Here is a 13,794-nt window from a genome sequence, read left to right on the forward strand (position 1 = left end):
TTGGGCGGGGCCAATTTACAATGAAAAGCTAGCCCGCCATTTTGTTGAGCCACCCGGTAATTTTGATGAACGGACCGTAGAGCAATAATAATTTAATTTTTCTGGCAAATACTTTATAATTTTTGATCTTTTTGAATATTTACGTTAATTACACTGTAGTGCTTGTGGCTTATCGTGCTTCTGACAGCTCGAATTATCAAAAGTTGCTGTCCATAACTGTGGTGCCGGTTTTAAGTGTCTTCGCTTTAAAACTTAGAAAAGGGATACAGTAACTGTCGGTCAACGTTTGACATTAGGTAGAGCTGTTATCGAAACCTATTTTTTGTTACGAATCGTAAAGAAATTCTCTTTTGGATACAATTCTGAATGCCACCAATCGAGCTAAAAAATTTAAACGGTTACGTAAAAGCCGGTTATACCTTTAAGTTTCTCCTCAGAACGTTACAAGCTAAAAATTGAAAGGCCTGACGAAACCTCCACCTAATTCGAAAAACAGAAAATTAAAGACTGAATACATAGTAGCAGTACGAGGCAAGCGACAACTCTTTCCCATCGCTTTAGTAAATTTTATCACTTTCCCTGCTGCATCTTACCGTGTGCAGGCGCTCACGTGATACTTGATTTCAGCCGTTTCACGTCGGTTTGCAGCTATAGTTGATTGTGCAAACTGATAAAGAATACAGAGAAGAGCACGGCAGGCGAGATTTTATCGCCGGCTCATTAAGCGCTGATTGCAATGGATACGATATCAGTATCACGTGAGCGCCTGCACACGGGTAAGATGCAGCAGGGAAAGTGATAAAATTTACTAAAGCGATGGGAAAGAGTTGTCGCTTGCCTCGTACCATAATCTCTTCCAATCCCATTGCCCTATCGGTACCAGCACTACTCAGTTTACCACTACAGGCACGGTGTACCTACCAGCACTATTACCAACACCATTTACTAGGATAACGGTTACCCCTTTCTTAGTTTTGTCAAATTTCTTGGTCTCAACTTTTCGTATTACTTTTCGTAAAAAGTACGCATAACTGTTTTTGGCAATTGCCACGTTTTATCGTTTGCCAGAAGCATAATGGCCGATGCCATTGCCAGTGGCAATTGCCAGTGGCAGGTGCCACTGCCACTATTTATCCCCTGCCTTTTTGGACAGGAGCCGCTACTCAGATCAGAAGCGGCTAATCCACAAGCGATCCGTGTGAAGGGATGATCGATTAAAGTCATTAAACTGACGCAATTGTGCGACCGACACTACTGTATATCGTCCTTTGTATATGATATCTTTATGTTCAAGGTTTCTGTGCCGAGGCCATGTTTAGTACAGTGTACTACTGTCTGCATTTTCAGTAAGGTCAAAATTAGACCTGATATGCTCCCAAATGCGGCCCAACCCGTTATGGTTGGTGTTTAAATTCGTTGCAATGGAGTACTTTAGGCTTGTTGCTCTGAACGAAAAAAATCACCCTTCACTTTGAAAGCTCTCGCGGTCTAACTGCAGTTAACGGTCACGCAAGCTTGAGGGAATAGATTGATGTCAAGTCTATTCCGCAGACGTTTAACATGAATGGCAAGTTGAATTGGCAGCTGTAGTTTACCACCGCTAAACTACAGTCTCAAATAAAAATTTAAAAAAAATTATTGAGTGTGAGCAAAACAACACTGCTGTGCAGTTTCATTTATTAGCCCCGGCTTGTGCTCTACGCGTCGCAAAAATTATCATTCTTAAGTAGCAAATCAAACTAGGCTCGCTCTCGACCGGTTGTTGAAAATCCGCTGTTGCCACTCCATCGAGAACGAACTTTTTATGCGCTTTGTGTCTGTTTATTTGTTTTCTTTTATGTAATTTTCACCAGCCACACAACTGTAGGTTGAACATTGTCAAGTAGTGACAGTGCTCTGCCTTTCCCAGACGCCTGCGTACTCTGTACAGGCCGTGCAACATACGTACTGTACTTGCTGACGCTGTTGTTGTTGTTAAAATTATTACTTCTATACAGTGTAGTTCTTATAATGACCATTGTTTCAACTAACTATGATGAAACATAATTAGAATCGTCAAGGTAACAAAGAGGGCATGTAACAGCACACCAATTATCCTGGATTCGTAGTTCGCTGTTTCCATCAAAACAGGTACAACAATAAAACATGAACACAGTCTAATAAGAAAATATGAGCACAACCAAAACAGATTTTCTGTTACGCAACAAGCTGTGCAGTGTGTTGTACATAATTGAAACAGAAGAAAAATCAATGTGTTCTAACTGTTCTGTTTTGAAAACAGAAAAATATTTCCTATGCCGAGGAAAACATTATCAGAGTGAATACTAATCACTGAAATCCCATAGAAAACCCCAAAACTTTAAAAAGCAGTGGGAACAGTCTTTTTCCGTTAAGGATTCCTATGTGCAAGGTGGCCGTATGTACTCCAACCCCCCTTGTCACTCGTGCATGGTGTCCGCAAGCGCGCAAGTGTGGATTCCCGTACATTTGAGAAGGTCGGGAGGCAATAAATCTGGAATGATTGATGATCATTGATCCCTTTGAATGAGTGATCCATTCACACATCCCGACAGCGAGTGCGTGCCGGCGCAGTTGCTTTCAATTAGCTGCTCCTATTAGTCCGGGCATCTGAACGGGAAGGAATTAATGCCATATTTTTCGCTGTGCAGGGTGACGACTGCCACAGTATTGCCATTCGCCTTGATTGCGTGACCATATGCAGCGCCTGCTACGGGCCGTAGCCAAGTACCTGCTCGTGGTCGGGGTGTGCTGTCCTGCGGCTGTCCACGGCCTGGAGTGCATGGTGGGCATACAGGAATGCCACTGCGGATGGGCTTGTACCGGCGGTTTGGATGAAGCCGCCTCCAGGGACCTTGACGCGGCGCACAGGAACCAGACGTGCCAGCGTGCCCTACCGCTACTGGCTTATCCCCCGGCGCGGACGTGCCCGGGTAACGCGGACGTGTGCCTGTACTATACCGATATACAGCTGGCGCCCTACCTTAACGGCACCGTCGTGGGACGGGCGCGCTTCGGGAACTGCTACCGTCCGGGCACCGGCACACCGGCCAACCAGTCCACCTACTACCCGGTCTTCACGCTACCGGACACGGTCCGCCACATCGACGGCATAGGCGCGCGCGTGGGCCCGCAGGGCTTCGCCGGACAGAACTTTCTGTGCAGCCGTGTGGATTATGAGCGACGTCCTAGCGGCGAGGATGAGTACGCGGTGTACTGCCTGTGCCGGCTGAACAAGTGCAACCTGGACCTGCAGACCATGGGCGCGCTGCCGGTGGATCCCGGTAAGGATGTTGATGCCCGTATCGTGGACCTGTACAAGAACCCTAATACCAGTGCACCGACGCTGACGCCGGTGGAGATCAACAACACACCAGCAGCGAATGCCACGCGGCGTCCGGATACGATGGACGCCGCGTGCGGAACACATCCCGACAGCGAGGACTGCAATTCACCGGCTACACGTTCCGGGGCGACGCAGCTGCGCCATCAAGCTGGGCGTCTGTGGTGTGTGCTTGCTGGATGGACTTTACACCGCGTAATATTATGTAAGCAGTCTTTCCCTTGTCATTTTATGTAATCCTTTATGCGCCGCGCTTTTTGGAGCTTATAATGAGGAGTTATGCAGGCCTTAGTGTGATGGCTGCACTGCCGCTCTAGAATACGTAGTTTATCCGGAGTACTTAAAAATACTATTAAATTTAACAACAGTATAATATAAAATTTTAGTATCGTATCTTATTTTAGCACTGTACTGTAATCACTTATATATGTAAAATCAGCAAATAAAAAAAATATAAAAAAAAAACAGGAAACGGTATTTAGCGCGAATTCTTCGCAATGCACGATTGCTACTACACTACGTCTACCACAGTGACAAATAAACTCCTCTGAGTCCTCTCCACATTTAAGGAATGTTCAAACTACAGATCTGTACTTATAAAAAAAGAAAATACGAGTATTTTATTATTTACATTTATAGTTTCTAATTTAGATCGATATTTGATATGCGTTTGTTAAGCGTGTAACGCGTAAATGTGGCGTGGCGCGACGTAGCATGCAGTTTGGCGTAACCCGTGAATTTATATTGTCGCTTTGTTCATGTGTCAAGAATTACGGGGCACTCTTGTAACCATGCTGCAAGTTTACTGTTAGAACTAAAAGGACAACAACAATTCCAGCTTGTCATACGTACACAATAGTTAAGTAAGTCATAATAATAAAAATCAAAACATCACAGGATATAACAAAAGCACTTCTGCTGTGTATTCCTAATCCGGCAAAGTGGCCATAATATACAGCGGATCCTCACTGAATTTGGATGGGAAAACACCACCAGAAAACTCTTTTAAACTTGGCTGGCCAGGAAAAGAAGCCTTTCCAGTAGTCGCACCGGCCGGTATATTCACATTTTACCTCACTGGAACTGTGAGCGGCAAGCCATGGGCCACGTTAAATATCAACGCCGACCATAAGGCCTACGACCTGAAAATGCATAGGTGCACATTAATTTATCAAGTAGCTCTCCGACAGTGCATATTGCGTGCACAACCGCAACTCACCGAGCTTAAAAACCGTAGAATGCTGTTCCGAAAACTGAGTCACCGTTGACGCTAGCGTTGGGGTGGTTGTGGGCAGCGACGAGACAGACGGCGTTTCCACGTATGCCTGTGCAGCGGTGATCACAGTGAAATTGACGGTCGTCTGGGCACTGGGTGCTGGTGTGGGTGAATCTACGGCCAATGTTCCTGGTAGTGTGGTTGTGGGCAGCGACGAGACGGACGCCGTTTCTACGTATGCCTGTGCAGCGGCGATCACAGTGAAATTGACGGTCGTCTGAGCACTGGGTGCTGGTGTGGGTGAATCTACGGCCAATGTTGCTGGTAGTGTGGTTGTGGGCAGCAACGAGACAGACGGCGTTTCCACGTATGCCTGTGCAGCGGCGATCACAGTGAAATTGACGGTCGTCTGGGCACTGGGTGCTGGTGTGGGTGAATCTACGGCCAATGTTGCTGGTAGGGTGGTTGTGGGCAGCGACGAGACAGACGGCGTTTCCACGTATGCCTGTGCAGCGGCGATCACAGTGAAATTGACGGTCGTCTGGGCACTGGGTGCTGGTGTGGGTGAATCTACGGCCAATGTTGCTGGTAGGGTGGTTGTGGGCAGCGACGAGACAGACGGCGTTTCCACGTATGCCTGTGCAGCGGCGATCACAGTGAAATTGACGGTCGTCTGGGCACTGGGTGCTGGTGTGGGTGAATCTACGGCCAATGTTGCTGGTAGGGTGGTTGTGGGCAGCGACGAGACAGACGGCGTTTCCACGTATGCCTGTGCAGCGGCGATCACAGTGAAATTGACGGTCGTCTGGGCACTGGGTGCTGGTGTGGGTGAATCTACGGCCAATGTTGCTGGTAGGGTGGTTGTGGGCAGCGACGAGACAGACGGCGTTTCCACGTATGCCTGTGCAGCGGCGATCACAGTGAAATTGACGGTCGTCTGGGCACTGGGTGCTGGTGTGGGTGAATCTACGGCCAATGTTGCTGGTAGGGTGGTTTTGGGCAGCGACGAGACAGACGGCGTTTCCACGTATGCCTGTGCAGCGGCGATCACAGTGAAATTGACGGTCGTCTGGGCACTGGGTGCTGGTGTGGGTGAATCTACGGCCAATGTTGCTGGTAGGGTGGTTGTGGGCAGCGACGAGACAGACGGCGTTTCCACGTATGCCTGTGCAGCGGCGATCTGGTGAAATTGACGGTCGTCTGGGCACTGGGTGCTGGTGTGGGTGAATCTACGGCCAATGTTGCTGGTAGGGTGGTTGTGGGCAGCGACGAGACAGACGGCGTTTCCACGTATGCCTGTGCAGCGGCGATCACAGTGAAATTGACGGTCGTCTGGGCACTGGGTGCTGGTGTGGGTGAATCTACGGCCAATGTTGCTGGTAGGGTGGTTGTGGGCAGCGACGAGACAGACGGCGTTTCCACGTATGCCTGTGCAGCGGCGATCACAGTGAAATTGACGGTCGTCTGGGCACTGGGTGCTGGTGTGGGTGAATCTACGGCCAATGTTGCTGGTAGGGTGGTTGTGGGCAGCGACGAGACAGACGGCGTTTCCACGTATGCCTGTGCAGCGGCGATCACAGTGAAATTGACGGTCGTCTGGGCACTGGGTGCTGGTGTGGGTGAATCTACGGCCAATGTTGCTGGTAGGGTGGTTGTGGGCAGCGAGACAGACGGCGTTTCCACGTATGCCTGTGCAGCGGCGATCACAGTGAAATTGACGGTCGTCTGGGCACTGGGTGCTGGTGTGGGTGAATCTACGGCCAATGTTGCTGGTAGGGTGGTTTTGGGCAGCGACGAGACAGACGGCGTTTCCATGCCTGTGCAGCGGCGATCACAGTGAAATTGACGGTCGTCTGGGCACTGGGTGCTGGTGTGGGTGAATCTACGGCCAATGTTGCTGGTAGGGTGGTTGTGGGCAGCGACGAGACAGACGGCGTTTCCACGTATGCCTGTGCAGCGGCGATCACAGTGAAATTGACGGTCGTCTGGGCACTGGGTGCTGGTGTGGGTGAATCTACGGCCAATGTTGCTGGTAGGGTGGTTGTGGGCAGCGACGAGACAGACGGCGTTTCCACGTATGCCTCGTGCAGCGGCGATCACAGTGAAATTGACGGTCGTCTGGGCACTGGGTGCTGGTGTGGGTGAATCTACGGCCAATGTTGCTGGTAGGGTGGTTGTGGGCAGCGACGAGACAGACGGCGTTTCCACGTATGCCTGTGCAGCGGCGATCACAGTGAAATTGACGGTCGTCTGGGCACTGGGTGCTGGTGTGGGTGAATCTACGGCCAATGTTGCTGGTAGGGTGGTTTTGGGCAGCGACGAGACAGACGGCGTTTCCACGTATGCCTGTGCAGCGGCGATCACAGTGAAATTGACGGTCGTCTGGGCACTGGGTGCTGGTGTGGGTGAATCTACGGCCAATGTTGCTGGTAGGGTGGTTGTGGGCAGCGACGAGACAGACGGCGTTTCCACGTATGCCTGTGCAGCGGCGATCACAGTGAAATTGACGGTCGTCTGGGCACTGGGTGCTGGTGTGGGTGAATCTACGGCCAATGTTGCTGGTAGGGTGGTTTTGGGCAGCGACGAGACAGACGGCGTTTCCACGTATGCCTGTGCAGCGGCGATCACAGTGAAATTGACGGTCGTCTGGGCACTGGGTGCTGGTGTGGGTGAATCTACGGCCAATGTTGCTGGTAGGGTGGTTGTGGGCAGCGACGAGACAGACGGCGTTTCCACGTATGCCTGTGCAGCGGCGATCACAGTGAAATTGACGGTCGTCTGGGCACTGGGTGCTGGTGTGGGTGAATCTACGGCCAATGTTGCTGGTAGGGTGGTTGTGGGCAGCGACGAGACAGACGGCGTTTCCACGTATGCCTGTGCAGCGGCGATCACAGTGAAATTGACGGTCGTCTGGGCACTGGGTGCTGGTGTGGGTGAATCTACGGCCAATGTTGCTGGTAGGGTGGTTGTGGGAAGCGGCTCTTCTCCGGCTGTAGTGAAAGTGTTAACGGCCCATGTACCTGGAATAGTTTCGGTCGTTAAAAATGGGTTTCGAGCTGTGGCCGAACCGTTGGAGAGGAGACCGCTTAATCCGATGCCGGCTGAAACTGATGTTGTCAGTATAACCAGCACGATGACGACCAGGATGGCGGCCCATAACAGTTGGCGCTTTGCCATGACCCCTTCTGTTTTCAATAAGAATCTCCACAGTGCGTTCATTGTATACTTTCGCAAAGTAACTATTGTAGCCAAACAACTAAAACCAATTAACAAGATACAGGTACGTCCTTAAGTAAACAAGTAATCGGAATTCGCGAAAACAGTAAAACATTTTGCATAAAATGAACGGTTGACTGTGTACAGGTAAAGACTAGTCGGCATACAGTACTTCCGCATTGTGCAATCGACAATTGAACCGCTGTGCCGAACTATGACTTATGTTTGATCTGCATCTGTGGTTGCATATATTCTCCATGGACCACAGCGCTTAATGCGGAAAGCGGAATCGGGTACAGTACTGTACTTGTTGATAACTGTAATGGTGCATCCGTGCGGAACGTTCCATTAGGTACTGTAGCCGCCCGCACAAGTTGCCCCACAGAGTGAGGTATACGGATATTTGGCCTCACATTGCTCGCTGTTCAGCGCAGTGTGTGCAGGGCGAAGGCAGCGGCCGGATCTGCCAATGGAGCAACTTGTGCGGGCGGCTACAGTATCTAAAGCATTCGACAACCGACATGAATTCTGATGATTTAAGTATGATCATCAGGAGAAACGGCATGCGAACATACCTCATTGACTGCCGACAGTGCCGTGATTACAAATTAACTGCGTATGTGGACGCTGTAATAAGTGTAATTCAGAAGAAAAATAGCGGCTGAATTGGTTCCGGTACCTCGTACCAAATTCGTGTACACACACATTCACGGAAAATTTCACTTTCGCGCACTTACATACTCGTTTCCGCTTTGTTTTGCGATATTTGTAGCCAGATGATTTGTATGTATTGGATTTAAAACCGTTCTGCGCGCAACATTCGGTTCGCGAGTTGAGGTTGTAAGAAAATTCTGAAAACCTTAAATGCATTCAGTTGTACCAAAAGTCTTATTAAGGACCAGTCTCCTTCGGATTTCGCCTGGAAACGCACAAAAGCATGAAGATCGTTCTTACACCGATCCAGTATTATAGGATGTCTAGTAAATTTTAAAACGAATTTTTAATTTTAAAAAGAAAATTTTAATATTTCTTTAAAAATTTGAAAAAAATCGTGGAATTCTGTTTTTTTTTTTTATTTTGAATGTCGTTATACATACGTTGTAATTATATACGTTATCGAGTTATACGTACTGCAAAGTCTCGTTGACAGACGTGAGAACATCCTTCTGCATAATTTGTATGCGATACTTAATACTTCTAAAGTAGAGTAGATAACGGCGTCATAATTTAAAATGCATCAGACCTGCCAACACTTTCTGGCACACCGCGGAGTGTAGAAACCATGCAGCCTATCCCCGCTGATGGGATAAGCTGACGGCGTCAACTCTCAAAGTATTGGATTTGTTGGTGATATCGGCGCTGTTCGTGTTGCATCAAACCGGGAATCGTCACCATTCTTATTTTCGCTTATGATATTCGGCCAAATTTATTTCCGCTTCGGATTTGCGGCCTCAAGATAAACGCACAGTTTGTGCAACATTAATAGCAAACCAATACATACTTGAAAGACAATAATTACTTAATTTTAATTATTCAGTACATTCTGAGGAACCTCTCCTGTACTGGGGAGATCCTCTGCTATACGATCTACCGGAAATGAGAACAACATGACGATTAAAAGGAACGTTGTATCCGAAAAATAACCGCAAACATAACACCAAAATGTCCAAACATGACAACTGACAAAATCTATGACTGCCGATAATCCTGCGCTAAGGCTGCTCTCGCATAAGCCACATGCGTAAGCCTACCGTAATCGCCGAATCGAAGCGCCGTTGGCGGATGAGAGCGGAAGGGGCGGATCGTAATACTGCGATCAGGTACACACGATCCTAGGGTGTCAGTCACTGCACTGCATCAGAGCTGCTGAGACAAGGGCGTGAGTCCCTCTCGTGGTAGCAGATGGTCTTTCTCTGGTTATCTCGACGATGGGTATGAGTTCGGTACGCTGTGCGGTTCCGCTTAAGAGTCTTATGTTGTATGTGTTGCATAGTATACAACCGCGCGCGTAGTGTGCTCAGGCGTGAGGAGGTAAAGTCGATTGAGAGACCTCGCGATTTTGCGATATGTGAGGAGTATGGTATGTGAGGAGCGGCGCGCGGTCATTAAGCGTTTAGGCGTATAAAATCTTGACCGTTATACCGCTAAATGTCCAACGTGGTCTGGCTGTAAGTGGTTCGCATTAAAGCCTGGTGGACGAGGTATCGATTCCTGCGTTAGCAAAATTTTTCGGAATAATGATCAGATTTCAGGCTTTTCAGGCTCAGACCGCCGCCGTTAGGCGTACTCCCCTTACAACATTTGTTTCGTCTTATGCTAAACCGGAGACGCTGCTACCGCAGACCAAGCGGTACGAATGGACCCCGCTACCGATGCCAGTCTTCTGCCAGTTCGTTGATGCTGCACATTAGCGTTGAACCGCTGATTCCCTGGATTTATACTGATACCATGTTATGAAAAGAGCAATAGAGTATTGTACATTTGCATCTGAATCAAAGACAACGTAGGGGCTATGCAACGGCTGATCTCCGAACGACGTCGTTGTGCCAGTAGACGCGCGCTAGAAGAGACTGCCGGAAAATCACGCCCGAAAAATACGACCTCACAGTGAAAGCGTTCCACAGTTATTCTTTCCGCATGAACACGTGTCGGCCGTTGGCGCGTTTGTGCTGGACATTTTCCGCATTCCATTCCGACAACGGACGCTCAGCATCCAGCGTTAACACCCGGATACAGCGCAATGTATCACTGCAGGCAATCACGGCCGTCTGTAGGCTACCATAATATTAATGCGAAATGATGCGTGTAACCATGTTATGCCAGAGCTAAATTCTGTGAAGAACACATTACAAAGATGCCGGCAGGCGTCTGATCAGCCGCTCACACTAGCTACTGGCATTGCGCTAGCACGTTACCACAATTGAGCTGCTGCATTTTACATGCATTCGAGCTCATTTCTGTATACTTATAATTATAAGTACTTTACGCATTGGCTTGTCTCGTGATTCGTAGCAGTGTGCAGCCGCTTTCATAAACAACATCTGCGAGAATGCCGTGCATTTCTGGACTTATTCCAGGGATTGATTCACTTGGCGCTGCTCATCCACTGCACGTCCATCGAAACTGCGTTTACACCGAAATTTGTGTCAGCTGCCCAACAGACTCGCGCACTTGGCGAAGTGTTCGTCGCATTTCCACTGTTCGCGACGCAGCTGATGACGCGCGGCCAGTGCATGCGGCAGTTCACGGCCAACTGCCGCCCGCCGGGGTTCTCCGTCCACAACTGCAGCGAGCAACAAGGCCTGCTCTTGAAATGCGACAAACAAGTAAATTCACGCGAGGTACAGCAACTGGCCGTGGCTTTATCCAAGCCACCCCTTAAGGCGGTCCGCGTCGACCTCTTCGACGGGGAGGCAGTGACCTTTGACAACCTCTCCCCGGTGCGGGAATTAACCGTGACATTCCGGCTCAGTCACTGTATTACTGCGCGCGCCATCAGCAAACTGTCCAAACTGCGTTTCCCGAATTTGCTGGAGTTCACAGCGGCCGACTGCTTTGATTTGGACATCCGACGCGGCGACCTCTGGCACTCCGCCAAGCTCCGACTGATCCAGTTCGTCAATTTCGCGCTGCATTCCTTGGAAGCTGGCACTTTCACGGACCTTCCCGCGTTGCGGTTGTTGACGCTGGAGAGCGGTTGGCGAGAAAGTGACTGTTATTAGGGACGCGTGCGGGATTACCTGTCGCGACTGCACTGCGGCTGTCAATACCGATGGTTCCGCCAGCGGTGGGCTGTCAACGGCTTAAAGCGTAACGCTGGCGAAGGGGAAGTGTACGAGATCCAGTACGCTTCTTGGGCCAATGCCAAATTTACCAAAGAAGACGTCTTCGTGCCCGTTAACTGCGCCGCTCCTTTCCTTAACGGATCCGCCTCCGTCGACTTCGCACAAGAAATGTACTCTATCAACGAAGAACACTGTAAGTGGAAAACAGCGAAATGCTGCGACTTGAGCCAGTCACATATCTACACAACTGGGATAGGGTAACTGTGGGCAGACTGATGCAGTAGAGTGTGTTTGCACTCGCTGCTTCTATTGTATTACAACACAGTACTGTAGCCGCTGCACTACAAGCCGCTTTCAACGTTATTATACGGAGCTTATGAATCGCTGGTTTAGTGTTCGCTCGCCTTGTGGGGTTGTGTATCGGCGGAAAGGAATACTGTTCTTAATGTTCAGCTTAAACTCTAGACTTCCTAAATAACACGATGTGGTTGCAGTTGCCAAAAATTGGCATCCCGAATGCAAGAACGACAACAGCGTCAAGCGCAGTTTCCCGGTGTGGTCCAGCGACCCACCCACCGACGAGGTCTGCCGCGTGGCGTCCGATCAAGTGCTGGGACGCGCTGGGCCTGCCGTACGGCGAGTGTGACCATGGACGCTTCAATTTCACGAATGACTCGGACAACGATCATTACTGCGCCACGCCCGACGGGATTGTTCAGGAACTGCGGGAAGTGGCGCCCGCCATCGCCCGGATACGGCCGCTACCCCTCCGTCTTGGTCTGACCGGCGTCCAGGCCGCCGCCGTAACTGCGCCCGACCTGGAGCCCATGCGCCACCTAATCACCTGGTTCTGGAGCGTTGAATGCGTCGACGACCGTATCACACACAAGCTGAACGAATACGACCTCTACAACACGTTGGCGCACTGGGTGGGCGACTGCAAGGACCTTGACGTCCGCCGCGAGGACTACCAGCGCTCGCCGCTGCTGCGCGATATCGTCTTCCGCCGCAGCATCATCCGCACGCTGGAAACGAACGCCTTCAGTGACCTGCCGCAGTTGCGGATGGTGAGCTTGGAGTACGGCATCTTCCACCCGAGCGGGGAGTGGCACCAGCCCGAGACGACGGTCTTCACGAAGCCCGTGCGCGACTACCTGTTTGCCGTGCACTGCGGCTGCGAGTTCGCCTGGTTCCGGCGGTGGCGCAGCAGCGCGGCGCTGGTCAACGGCTCCGAGCACGATTACTGCCTGACTTACAAATTTAAAACCGCCTGGGGCGGCGTCTGCTTCCCGGTGCCGGACCTGTACGTGCCCATCGACTGCGCGCGGGGGATGCCCACCGGCGCAGCGAGTGTGGACCTCAACCAGACCGCGTTCTCGCGCAACGAAGGCGACTGTGGACCCATGACGGCATGAACAGCTGATGCCCGGGAGTCAAGGGCCTGAACGGTTGCCCATAGCTTTTTTATATGCAGTTAGTTTTCTCTGACCTGAAAAACGAAGCACTACTGCCTGCAGTAGTAATAGAAGGACGCCGCAATTAGCGAATTTCATACTTTTTCGTTCAGCTTCACATTTTACGAGATAAAAGTTACCCAACTTACTCAGTACTCAGTAGGTATCGAACCCAGGACATACTCGTACAATCTTAAAGCCTGGCGTGTTGTACTACAAATTACCATACCTTACTTAGTAATAATAGTACTGATTCTATACATGATACGAGGATACGCAAATAGAATTACCTATATGCAAAATGCGTGAATATAACTGGAGAATGGCGTTTCCTTTCCTCAGCAGCGCTTCAGTTTGATTGTAATTTGTAATTAAAGGAAACGCTACGCTACGAGTGCATCACCTTTTAATCCACGGAGGATGGGGATTTTGATGTTTTTGAACGTTGAAATTAAACCGTAGTACAGTGTGTCTGCGTTTACACTTTTCGCTATTTGATGGGCTTTTGCCGAATAAAGTGAAGTAGTTTTATACATTGGTAATATTTGTAAGTACAGACTGTACTTAAACTAAAGAAATTGTGACCAAGAAGTTGCGGAAGATTATCAAGTGTGTTTATGGTTCGTTTTCGAGCGAGAAAAAAAAACAGGGAAAACTTAAGTGGAGTGAAAAATGTCTAAACCAAGAGCGTCGCCACTCGCCAGTTGGTTTTCCGTTGCGAATTATGGTTACTGTGGAGGTAGCTGTACTCACACTGGCGAC

The 13,794-nt window shown here is 49.7% G+C and overlaps 2 protein-coding genes across 2 annotated transcripts; both read left to right on the plus strand.

Annotated features, from left to right (window-relative positions):
- The first annotated feature begins 2,128 nt into the window (after nt 1-2,128).
- LOC129587978 (uncharacterized) lies at nt 2,129-3,877 on the plus strand. Its single transcript, XM_055481964.1, has 2 exons — nt 2,129-2,576; nt 2,670-3,877. Exon 2 carries the CDS (start codon nt 2,717-2,719, stop codon nt 3,596-3,598), a length of 882 nt encoding a protein of 293 aa, XP_055337939.1. The 5' UTR covers nt 2,129-2,576; nt 2,670-2,716; the 3' UTR covers nt 3,599-3,877.
- Nucleotides 3,878-11,538: 7,661 nt separating this feature from the next.
- LOC129588001 (uncharacterized) lies at nt 11,539-13,090 on the plus strand. The gene is made up of 2 exons (XM_055481993.1): nt 11,539-11,771; nt 12,073-13,090. The coding sequence occupies exons 1-2, from the start codon at nt 11,655-11,657 to the stop codon at nt 12,991-12,993; spliced, it is 1,038 nt and encodes a 345-aa protein (XP_055337968.1). The 5' UTR covers nt 11,539-11,654; the 3' UTR covers nt 12,994-13,090.
- The last annotated feature ends 704 nt before the right edge of the window (nt 13,091-13,794 follow it).

The sequence above is a fragment of the Paramacrobiotus metropolitanus genome, unplaced genomic scaffold (genome assembly GCF_019649055.1).
Source record: "Paramacrobiotus metropolitanus isolate TYO unplaced genomic scaffold, Prichtersi_v1.0 Parri_scaffold0000027, whole genome shotgun sequence".
In the NCBI taxonomy this organism is placed as follows: domain Eukaryota; kingdom Metazoa; phylum Tardigrada; class Eutardigrada; order Parachela; family Macrobiotidae; genus Paramacrobiotus; species Paramacrobiotus metropolitanus.

Coding starts and splice junctions, on each gene's coding strand:
- LOC129587978 (XM_055481964.1), top strand. CDS start 2,717: ATGCAGCGCCTGCTACGGGCCGTAGCCAAGTACCTGCTCGTGGTCGGG.
- LOC129588001 (XM_055481993.1), top strand. CDS start 11,655: ATGCCAAATTTACCAAAGAAGACGTCTTCGTGCCCGTTAACTGCGCCG. Junction 11,772..12,072: donor CTCTATCAACGAAGAACACT/GTAAGTGGAAAA, acceptor ATGTGGTTGCAG/TTGCCAAAAATTGGCATCCC.